At 37.8% G+C, this 12,306-nt stretch overlaps 1 protein-coding gene across 2 annotated transcripts; it reads left to right on the top strand.

Annotated features, from left to right (window-relative positions):
• Positions 1–972: 972 nt before the first annotated feature.
• On the top strand, positions 973–12,077 carry LOC111575958 (high choriolytic enzyme 1-like). 2 transcript variants are annotated; one of them, XM_055009324.1, is made up of 8 exons: positions 973–1,119; positions 2,390–2,435; positions 3,397–3,549; positions 4,180–4,297; positions 6,283–6,461; positions 7,028–7,109; positions 7,525–7,654; positions 11,766–12,077. In XM_055009324.1, exons 1-7 carry the CDS (start codon positions 1,045–1,047, stop codon positions 7,649–7,651), a joined length of 780 nt encoding a protein of 259 aa, XP_054865299.1. In that variant the 5' UTR covers positions 973–1,044; the 3' UTR covers positions 7,652–7,654; positions 11,766–12,077. The 2 variants fall into 2 exon arrangements, with proteins under 2 accessions (XP_054865299.1, XP_023137183.2); XM_023281415.3 differs by lacking the exon at positions 11,766–12,077 and adding an exon at positions 8,101–8,234 and having other exon boundaries at positions 974–1,119.
• Positions 12,078–12,306: the final 229 nt, after the last annotated feature.

The following is a 12,306-nucleotide window of genomic DNA, read 5'->3' as shown; positions in this document are numbered from 1 at the left end:
GCCTTGGCTTAGTACTGCACTCTCTGAGTGTTTTTCCAGTTACCATTTGTAATGATAAAAATAAACTTACTGTACATTTGTCTATTATCAAACTCAGTATGTTAATTTCAACGTTTACTAGCACAGACCTTTGTTACATGCTTATATTGCAAAATCATACTTTTCATTCCAACCTTGAGTAACTTTGTTTTCACCATACATGTGTTTGCATCCCTGAAGCTGCAGCACCTGGAGGAAACCCACACAGGCACAGGCAGGTCTCAACACAGAAGGGTGCCAGCTGACACGTCCCAGAACATTTTTGCTGTGAGGTGACTCTGCTGCCACTGCTCCAGTCTGCTGTCTACAAATTAAATCAGATGAACAATGTGAATGAAAGCTGATTCAATAAAACAGAACCCAAGTGTCCTTGTTTCCTTCCTGAAAAGTGGTTCAGGGATACTACTTGTCGTCTGAGATGTGACTAGACAGTGTTCCTTAAACAGGACTTTTATTGGAGTCTTGTATCCTTTATTTAGCAAGCTCTGTATCTGTGATTAAGTTGCTTTTCCATTTCTCGGTGAACAAAGCTGGATTTGTGGATCTGCTGATGGTGTGTTCTGAATACAACTGATTAAGTTTCCATAAAGTGTTTCATAGAGTACCGTTAACTAGTATTCAAAAATACAAAAACTCAAAAATAATTTGTAATGTCAAGTAAGTAAGTAATGGTGACGGCTCAAAGGAGGTTCCATAAACAGCAAGGTGTCAGCAACAAAATAAATAAAAAATAAAATATAAAAGAACAAAGACCAGAAACTCAACCAACTCAACCAGGTGTCCTCACAGCCGACTCTCTCATGCAGTTTGCAGGGCAGTTTCTGCTACTGCAAGCAGATTTTATTCGCTCTAGCCAAGGTGGGAAAAGACAGTATGTTTTCAATGCAGTGTGCTTCTTATCACTAAAGCTATGTGTGTGTTTCTTTCAGCAGATATACAGACAGTTATAAGCAGGCGCTGCAGCAGGATCCAGGTGTTAACACTGTTCTCCTGCAGGCTGCTAACATGGTTTTCCTGAAGTCCACACTCGGCTTACTGATCCTCCTGGCTGTCTCCAGCTACTGCTGGGCTGTAGAGGAGGTGAGGACGTCTGAAATATCTTAAATATCTACTACAGATATATTACATATATCAAAACCCAAAGTGTTTAAAATTTAAATACTTGTGTATTTCCATTTCATGCTACTTTCTAATTCTTTATTTATCAAACAGCTTCAGTGGCTTTTACTTTTTGGCATTTTACTTACAAAGCATGTAAAGATGCTTGCGGTAAAATTCAACTACTTAAATGACAACTGAGAGATGATTTGGTAATTGATTAAACTCACAGAAAATTAATTGCCAACTGTTTTGGTAATCCTTAATTTTTATTTTTTTAAATAAGAAAAAATACTTAAAGGTAAAAAAGCTGTTATGATCTAAACTTCTCAACTGTGATGTTTTTCTCATCTGGACAGAGCCTCTGGAGACCTTTTTTTAAAAATGTATTTCAAACCAACTAATTAAACAACACATTAATCCATCATGAAAATAATTACTTTGCAGCACATATTAAAATAAAATGTCAAAAAAAACTTCTACTTACACACTGATAAGTAAGCATTAATTATTAGTCCAGTAAAAAAAGATCTGTAAGAAATAAAAGCTCTCTCTACAGAGAAAGAAAGAAATGAGTTCATATTTCTACAACTGCCACATTAAACGATTACTTTCAGACAAAATATATAACAATATATTTCAAATAAATATCTATAAATAAATCAGTAATACTCATCATAATGGATATATGACTTGTCTCCACTGGCAGGCAAAAAAGTTCAAATTAAACAGCAAGAAATAAAAAATATTTAATTTATTTGATGAATCTGTTTAAATTCTAAAGTTCTAAAATTACATTTCAGTTCTACTATCATGAAAAGATGGAGGACAAAACATTTCACAATTGTGTGCTGAGTTTTCCTGTATAATCAAATTCATTTTAAATTACAAATGGAACCAATCCTTTTGCAATGTTTTGTGTTCTACCGTATGGTTTTATTACCTTTTTATTTCAAACTAATACTTTTTGATAAATACATTTTTTCATGTGTGATGGCACAGTTCGTTCATTGTGCTTTACTCAATACTGTGTGTACTTTACTGTCTTTGTATTTATTTGTATAAGCAATGTAGCACTGAATCATCGTTTATTGAATGTTCCTAGTTTAGGTGCTGATACACAGATTGTACATGATGTCGACAGCGTCAGTGCCAGCAGTTTGACTGTATCTGCTGTTACATGTTGACAGCCGGGTTTGCATACTGCTTCAGATGAGTCATTACTGATGAATGACGTCTCCTTCTGTTATAGGATCTGTCTGTCTCTGAGCTCCTGTGGAGGGCCAACAAGGATGTTGGTAAGACATCCCAAAAGTAACATTTGAGAATGTGCGTACTACTACAAGAGGGATCTAGTTCATGAATTTTGTCAATTTTGCACAATTTTGCAGTACTTCTAGGTTGGTAAAAACAGGAGTGCATTATATTACTTAATTGCTGATTGAAATCCAGACTGATGTTAAATAGTACTCCCGGATTTCCTGAGACGGATTTAGTCGTGCTTTTGAAGTTACTAACATAAGGTAGGGGATTAGGACTAGAGTGATACTAGTCATTAATAAGGACTTCAGTTTTATAAGAATTTAGCTGAGAAAAAATTTGCACCAGATCCTAAAATCATCCAAACAGTTCTGTAATGTTCAAGGGTCCGTGGGCCTTATTGGGATGTGCAGCTTCATGTCCTGAGTTTACATGTTCTCCCTGTGCATGTGTGGGTTTTCACCGGGTACTCCAGCTTCCTCCTACAGTTCAAAAACATGCTCAAGTTAACTGATAACTCTAAATTGGCCATAGGTGTGAATGCAAGTGTGTTTGTTTGTCTGTATATGTAGCCATGTGATAGACTGCTGACCTGCCCTTCACCCTAAGTCAGATGGGATGGACTCCAGCCCCCCCATGACCCTAATGAGGATTAAGTGGTGTATAGATATTGAATGGATGGATGGACTCAGGGGTACTGAACAGTTCATGTGAGATATGGAAGAGACAAAGTGGGTTCACAGAACTGTCTTTTCTCCAGGTACACTAAAAACCAATAAACACATGGAACTGCTATTATAACCGCAAAGTATTTAGTGCAGCTGCACTCTATAGAAGACTACGCTGTAAATGCTATATGATAAAACCATATTTCTTGTAACTTTAGGGCATAATACTACCTATAATGAACACAGAAAAAAAATGATTCTGTTTATGATTTTTTAAAGTTTATTTACAGTACACTGATACATGGTCAAATGGCTGATCCTTCTTCAACAGTGCATACAGAGGAAGAGCCCTTGGTCATTGATGATATTGCCTATGACAATGAAAATGAGAGGAACGCAGATCAATGCACCTCCCGTGGCTGCATGTGGAGTAAATCCGCCGACGGAAAGGTCTACGTGCCCTATGTCATTGCCGGACATTATTGTAAGTAACAATTATTAAAGGGATTTTATATTTAATCCAAGCAGTTGACCAAAAGCTCTGAGCCTCTATATAACCATAAACAAGATTTTTAATATGTTAATATATCGTGGGAGTTTACTATCAATTGATTAATGTAAAGTTGACTTTTTGGAAAGTGATTGAAGGTAAAAAATGAAAACAAAAAACAAAACAAAACATGTTATACTGTTGTTGGATTTGGAAAATTTCACACATTTTTTGTTTCACATATACATATATAAATAAATTGTGGGTTGGTATCTGCATTAACTGAATGATGTTAGTTAGTATTCCAGTTTTTTTTTAAAATCAAGTTTTCACATTGGTAAAAAAATATGATCACGAAGCAAAAATCCTCAGACAATATTATAATATATATAATTATAAAACATTGGACTTTTTTCTTAATGTGCATAAACTACATGACCAAACAATGTTGAATTTTGAGCACAGTTGAATACTTTTAAGAGGACAATTAGTCTCCATAATCAGCTTTCCTACAGTGAAACAAAAACAAAGAGCTCACTACATTATAACCAGGTACATAATGTACATATTCACTAGATATAACCATATATTGTGTGTATGTCTCTTCTCTGTGTATCTTCTCAGCTTCTCGTGAGCGCTCCATCATTGAGCGAGGCCTGCAGTCATTCAACAGCGTCTCTTGCATTCGTTTCATCCAAAGAACCGGCCAGAGAGACTACCTGAGCATCCAGTCCAACAACGGGTAACCATCTGTGTGTGTCTGTCTAAGCTGTACACACCTTAATAACGCCAAAGTGTGTTTGCATTTTTAAATACAGCGTTATAATTGTAAACTGTCAACTAACACAAATCAAAACAAAATTTAGGCCTTCAAGACCCTGATATAACATATCAACTCACATGTATATTACACCTGCACTATGATGTAAACACAGAAATACTCCAGATGTATTTTTCTTTATTGTTGTACAATTTTCCCCACATTTAGATACAACTGTTCAATCTCAACAAGATTTTAAAATTTTCTATGGGTTTGAACAATTTGTAGTGACAAATTATGGACTTTAAACTGAGGCTTTTTGTCACTTAACACTGTGTATGTTGATCCCAGTTGACAAAATATGTACAATTATGTAAGCACTAATTAGGTCTTGTTTAAAACTTTTCCTTACTGAATTTGATGTGGCTGGATATTACTTCAAATAATCAAGACAAACTTTCACTCTTGAACAAGTTTTCCCCATCGCAGCTTCCCATGTATGACAATTTTTCTACAAGGCAAAGCGTATTATATATAGCGATGCAATGCACTGCTAGCTAGTTCATCAAATGAATGTAGATGTAATAAACCAAGTACACCTCCAACCTTTTTAAAAAAAATATATAATATAGGAGATTTACAGGAGTAAATGTCAAGAGAAGGACTGCAAAAAAGGGTGAAACACAGGAGTAGGTAAGTCAAGGAAGAACAGAGGTTTGACGGGCATTGTCATGAAACAAATTTAGCTCTTCCTGAAATCTGAAAACATGATTTTGATGCTCAAACAGTTCACAAATTGAAAATAAATTGAAAATAAATTAGACAGTGGCTAAATTGTAAATCATAAGTACGAAGTAATACCAGATAAAATAGTCCTGCTAAAAGCTAGCTAACATAGCATAGCTGAGTAGCAGTATTTGAGACTTTAACAGGATTAACACCAGTGGTGTGCGATACTGCAAGGTTTGGTATCGATCCGATGCCACATAAAATAGGGCCAGTATCACACATCTATACTACAGACTAACTTTTCAGTAGTCATACTGGTGCGACAAACATTATCAGTTGGTTGCACCCACCTGATCCCACATGGTTACAGGAAAAACACCTCACTAGCTGAACATTTGCTTATCGAAAGACAATACATTTTCCAATATTCCCTAAACGCCTCACAGTGCAGACTGTGGTAGATTGCTTTTGTTGCTTTTACAGCTTCGACTGCGACATTAGCTCCAAGTGCTCAAAAACAGCATCAAGTAGCACCTAGTCCCGTTTTAGGAGCACGTATAAAATACAACAATAGAGACTTATTATGTTAGCATATGTGGTGACGTTACGAAGATTACTAATGGACAAGGTATCGAAAGAACAAAAAAAACAAAAGATTGTTCATTGTTGTCCTCACACAGCAGTTTTTCAGGGCCACTTAGAAATACTTTGAAAGAGGTCGTATATGGACAATTCCAGCAGTCTAAACATGTACGAAAATTCAGGACACAAAAAATATCCAAAATATTCTGCAATGGAAAACTGCAATGGTGTATTCGTACCCTTTGAGTGTAGTGTCTGAGTTGTTGTGGCACCTTTAGGCATCATCTTTAAATATATTTAAAGATTATTTATCTGTCTTATTAGTTCAAATGGCCAAAAAAGCCAGGGAAGAAACAAGGACACACTTAATTTTTAGAGTTTTCGTTCATTCAGTTGCCCCTGTGCTCATTACACCTAACATGCAGTTCTGTTTGTGTAGTTACTACCCTTTTACTTTGTAAGGGAGAATTACTGGAAGCTTTTGGTTCACTAAAATTAAACCAGTGACTAAAGTGATATTTGAAACCTTAACAGTTACAAGATGTGTAATTCGCCAAAAAACACTTATTGTCCCCCAAATCTTAGAAATACCTGAGCCGTGAATGATTCTGTCTGCTTTGATCAACACTATTTTTTGTTTAACTGTGTGAATGTAGCTGTTACTCCTACGTGGGCCGTCGTGGTTATGCCCAGACATTGTCTCTGGACCGTCAGGGCTGCCTCTACCACAACACCGTCCAGCATGAGCTGCTCCACGCCCTTGGCTTCAACCACGAGCAATGTCGCTCTGACAGGGACAACCACATCCGGATCCTGTGGGAGAACATCCAGTCTGGTCAGAGCCTGAGCTGTTCACTCACACGTCCCATAATATACTGATCCAAATGCCATTCCTAAAATCAAATCGAAATATAATTGGTAATCTCAGTTGCAAAAGTCATAAGGTCACCGAAACCCTGTTTTTCCTCAGTGTTGAGCCTCTCTGTATGTATAAATGTGTGTGTGTGTGTGTGTGTGTGTGTGTGTGTGTGTGTATACGATGTTTCTTTCTTTCTTTTAGTTATTTAAATTTTTGTTATACTGTATTTGTATTTTTAACTTCAAAAGACAATAACATCTACCACCCTCTCTGTTTTGACCACTGGAGCTTATCCAAGCTGGTGGTTCAGTGACAAATCATTGAGAATGGCCAACCTTACCTGCCAAATCCACCTCCTTATACTGTACTTATTGATGTACAGCAAAGCCAACATTCAGTCTGCTTTTATACCCAAATACTTCATGCAAAACTAAATTCTTTTCTGATGACTGATCAGTCACTCATGAAAAGTTTGAGGATCTACAGACAAATCAAAACATAGGTCTTGAGTATTTTCTGACCTGTCATACTTTTCTTCTCAGGTTGGGAGTATGCCTTTGACAAGATCGACACTCTGAACCTGAACACCCCCTACGACTACAACTCTGTCATGCAATACCACAGGTTTGGGGAAGCTACCGTCACTTTTATCTCTAGCATCTGTTCATTAAGAGAATCACTGTTGATTCCATTCGTGTCTATTCATCTTTGAAGGTGCCTATTAATAATTCCAAAACCACGGACAGTATTATTTAGTTTATATGTAAGTAAGTATATGTATTATCTGTTTTTCAATGCTGAAGCAAAGTTAAGGACAGTAGGTGTAATTTTTATTTGTGATGCCTGGTTGTATATCTGAGAAGACATACAACGTCTATAGTAATGACTGCAGTATATCATCATCGACTAAACACAAGCTGATAAAGCGAACATTTTCGTGTTTTTTTATGTGGACAAACGGGTTTTTAAAATGATGAAACAGTATTTTCTACGTATTTCTTTCACGCAAATAAAAACTCAACCCCTACATTAATTCCAGGTATGCCTTCTCTGGGAACAACAAGCCCACCATGGTGCCCATCCCCAACGCCAATGTTGAATTTGGCACTGCCAAACAGATGAGCCAGAATGACATCACCAGGCTGAACAGGCTGTACAAATGTTAAACAGTAAGAGAAATTAAACACACTTGTTCAATGTAAAACATACTATTAATCTAAATAACTAACTCTGTTAAGGCATGACTATGCTATGGTAAAGTCTTGGTTGGGTTTGGCACAAGATCAGCTTGGTTAAGTTTATGGTTCGAAGATATGTTGAGACGTCTATTTTATGTGTTTAAATTTTTCTTGATCCATCCAGCCACCCTGACCTCCTCCCTGCACTGACTTCGTACCACTATAATTACATCAACTGACTTCTTTCATAACTGCAGTCACCAGACTAACACAGCCACTACAGGCTGACAGACAGAATGTACAAATCCATTAACGAAACATTACTGTGAATGTAATAAGTTGCATGTTAATGGTATAATGGCCTTTGTGTTATGCTTATACCACTTAATATAAATGTGTTTTTCTTGCTTCACTTGTTTTTTCTTCTCCCATTACAGGACAGGACAAGAGTCCTAATAACATGGTGCCAATTTAGATATCGGACCCGTTGTTCCTGAGGATGTTTTCTCAATCCTTTGTACAAATCAATACATTGCATTGACAATAAATCTTCATGTACTTGTTCAGAGAAGCTTTATTTTTTGTACTTAACTAAATGACCATGAATCAGAGTCATGCCCCCCACCCCCTTTTTTTTATAACCCTATGCAAACTATAAGAATCCTAAAATTGTCGGTTACATTCTGTGGTAATTGAAGTTGCATGTTCATGCGTGGGTTTTCTCTGAGTACTTCGGCTTCCTCCGACAGTCCAAACAAATGCTGAGGTTAACTGGTAACTCTAAATTGTCCCTAGGTGTGAATGTGAGTGTGATTGTCTATATATGTAGCCCTGCAGTAGACTGGTGACCTGTCCAGGGTGTCCCCTGCCTTCACCCTGAGTCAGCTGGGATAGACTCCAGCCCCCCACGATCCTAATGAGGACTGAGCAGTGTACATAGAAACTGATGCACACTTTCTTTTTGTTTTAAGTTTTTTGGCCACCAGTGGATGGTACTCAAATCACATCTAACACATAAAGTTGTATATTTTTTTAATCAAGTATGGATGCTGTATTTTGCAAATCTCAATAGACGAACAGTGAAATGTGCTTCTGCAAAGTCAAAAACATTAAAGCTGCACATGCATACATATGCAATTGTACATGGCTTCTGTAAAGCATCTTGAGACAATTTAACCTGTAACTGGCGCTATACCGTATAAATAAAACTGAATTGAACTGAACTGAATTACTATAGATAGATAGATAGATAGATAGATAGATAGATAGATAGATAGATAACTTCATTGATTACCTAAGGGGCAGTGTAATGTTATAGCAGCAGTTTTCAGATCCCAAAAACACACAATTTACACTGAGCTGACATGTGGCAGGCAAAGAAAAAAAACACATGGATGTACTGAATAAAAAAATGAATAAAAATTAAAAACGATTCTTTATTTAATTAATCTAATAATAATATGACCAAAATATATAATTTATAGAATTCTTATATAATAATAATAATAATAATATAGTCTTTATATGGTATACATCTATAAATAAACATGACACACTGCTGCAATATAGCGTCTCCTCGGCAGCGGCACTGTGGAGTCCTCATAACACCTCAGAGGGGTGAAGTGAGGACGCGTCCCGCGCTCATCGGTCACGGTGTCATATGTTCGCAGGGGGAGACGGCCAATAAACTTCGAGACTTCCCCCTCCCCTCCCCTCTCTCTCCCCCCTCTATGTCTCTCTTTCTCCCTCCCTCTCTATGTCTGTGACACACGCGCGCGCGCGCACATGTACGTTTTAACACTTTCGTAGACACGTCTGCGCGCACACGTAGAGCAGTGCCCGCAGCCTGACAGTATCAGTAGCAGTACCTGTGCTGTAGACCTGCAGACCTGTCCTCGGCTCTTCCGGACTTACAGCATCTAACCGTCGCTATGCCTCTGCCCACCGCCTCCCGGCTGTTGAGGGTCGCGCTGAGGACCCCGGTGGTCCCTGTGGCTAATTTGACGTCCAAACCTGCCAAACACATTGTCCCTGCAGGGGTGAGTTGCTGTTCGGTCCACTTGTCTGACAGAGACAGAGGCTGTCCCCGCCTGGGTGGACACATATTTGTAGCCGTTGGCTAGTATGTTATTATGCTACTGGGGATTTTAGCGCGTCGACGCGCATCTTGGCCTGATATGACACCCAGACCTGACTTTCACTTAACTGCGTCAAACTTTACATGCTGTTGTTTTTGTACTGCCAAAAGATTTATGAATAATCTATATTAACAGTTGAATATGCTATATTACATGCACTATGCTTCGGCTATGACTTCAAAAGCGACTTCATTTTTTTTTTAACACTTTCGATAAGTGCGTCAGTAGCTCGCCATGATTCAGATTAATTCCAACACGTACACATCCGTTCTAGCTCACACAATATTACGCGATACTTATTCTGAAATGTGCACAGTAGCTGCAGCTCAATCTGTTTAAAAAAAATCACAGCAAGTAGACTGCTTGTCGCCGTTTAATATTGTAGTGAAAGTGAAGCAGTGAAATTTTAATACAGTGCCTTTATAGCTGAAACACGCGCTGCAGATTTGAACAGGTGCCAAGTCCACGACCTTGATGTAGACGGGTCAGAGTGGCACAAATGAAACGTTGCAATAATCATTGTACACAGGGAGCTAGAATGTTTTTCTGCTTACTGTGACATGTAATCAGTCACCAGGACTCATTGACACAAATTTTACATACCCAGTTCCATTAAATATTTAATTGCATCTATTTTCTTTCAGTATCTTAGTAATTAAATGAGAGTTTTTTTATGTAACTTTCATACCAGGGCTTTTCCTAGACACCATCCACAGAGGATGATACAATGCCGTGTCCTTCACACTGCTTGCAAACACAGACTTCTGTTGATGACCTCTATGTCAACTCTAAAGCTCTTCATGAATCTGTTTTTCAGAGCTACACTCTGCAAGTAATACACTGTCCCTGTGTTATTTCACTACAACTACGGCAGGTCTAACTAGTGATACGAGGACTCATTCAGTTCCTCCTGATTACTGCTGCAACTCTGTTAGTGATTTCTTAGTTTGACACCTACCTTTGAATATCCTTTTCCATCTTTGTGAAGTCTCACAATCAGATCATTTTTCTGACATTTCTTTCCTGTGTGGGACCATGATGCAGAAATGCAAATAGACACAGTCCATTAGGTCCAAAGTTCTGGTGTCCAAGGCTCATTTTAGAACCATATTCATGGTGAACTAAAAAACAATTAACAACAGTTCTTGACAACAAATTACACTTTTTCAAATAGTTATCTGAACAGTCAACACCATCATTAACTAAAGACAGAGAAAGAAATGATTGTTAGGAGTGACAGGTGTTTAATCATCCCAAATAGATGATCATTTTGCCAATAAGACGCCAGAGCTAATTGTTTAGTCTCTCTGAGGTGCCCTGTGTCTAACATAACAAAACCTCAGTGAAGGAGGTGACCTCTTGATAACCTCAGTGATATGTTTGCTCTTCCTGCCTCCCTGACTTATCTATCTCAGGCGGTGGCTACTAAGCTTATCAGTAGAGGGTGGGTTTCTTCACTGAGAGCTCATTCCTCTTGGCAAAGCACAAGTACCTTGTGTTTGTCTCAAATGCCGTTATTTTTAGAAAAATATTTAGTTTTGATAATTACCATAAGTATTTGTTATTTTTGTTTCATTGATCACAGATCTTGTAACTTCTTTGTCAGTGACTATCAGTGTATTCACTTTTCTTGGACTAAGTTTTGACTTTGGGGCCTGTATTTTAAATAGTTTTTGTAAAGTATCTGTTTTTCGCTGTTCTTAAGAGGAAATACTCTGTAGCTAAGCAATAATGCAGTTATTGGGAGGTGATACAGTTTTGAATCATTTAAATGATATTGCACAGGCGTGTACTCACTTTAGTTGTATACTGTAGTCTTCCTGCCAGGTTCTCTGTTCAGTGTATTATTTAAGGGTATTACAGAATCGTTACTTATAATCAAGTAGAATATATTGAACCATCTGTGTGTGTGTGTGTGTGTGTGTGTGTGTGTGTGTGTGTGTGTGTGTGTGTGTGTCTAACAGGAGCAGGCGATAGCTATGGCAGTCCTGTTCGTGACCATCCTGGGTCCCTCTGGCTGGATCCTGTCTCACCTGGAGGACTACAAGAAGAAGCAGTAAAAGAAGACAAAGAAGATGAAGATCAGACCACCAATCCAGTCCAGATGAAGATAACGGGGCCACTCATCCCGCTCACTTTCCGTTGTGTTTGCAACTGATGAGACAAGATGGCAGTTTTCTCTTTCAGAGTTGTTTCTGCCCTTCTGACCTGTGTTCATGCCCACTTGGGCACTTATTAACCCTTTTAAAATAAATACATGTTCATTGTAAAGAAAATGAGGCTCAGTGTGCATGATGTTTTTGCTCATGACTATAATGGTGCCGAAAATCATGATCAATCCTTATTTTTATTTTTTTTTCAGTTAATGGATCAATCATTAGCTTGTAGAATGTTAGAAATACTGATTCAAGATTCAAGACCTTTATTTATCACAAACACAATTATACATAGTATAATGCACAGTGAAATGTATTGTGCACCTGTTCCAGACCGAAACAATAAGAA

Source organism: Amphiprion ocellaris, chromosome 3 (genome assembly GCF_022539595.1).
Source record: "Amphiprion ocellaris isolate individual 3 ecotype Okinawa chromosome 3, ASM2253959v1, whole genome shotgun sequence".
Taxonomy (NCBI): Eukaryota; Metazoa; Chordata; class Actinopteri; family Pomacentridae; genus Amphiprion; species Amphiprion ocellaris.
This window is presented reverse-complemented; position numbering and strand designations above follow the sequence as displayed.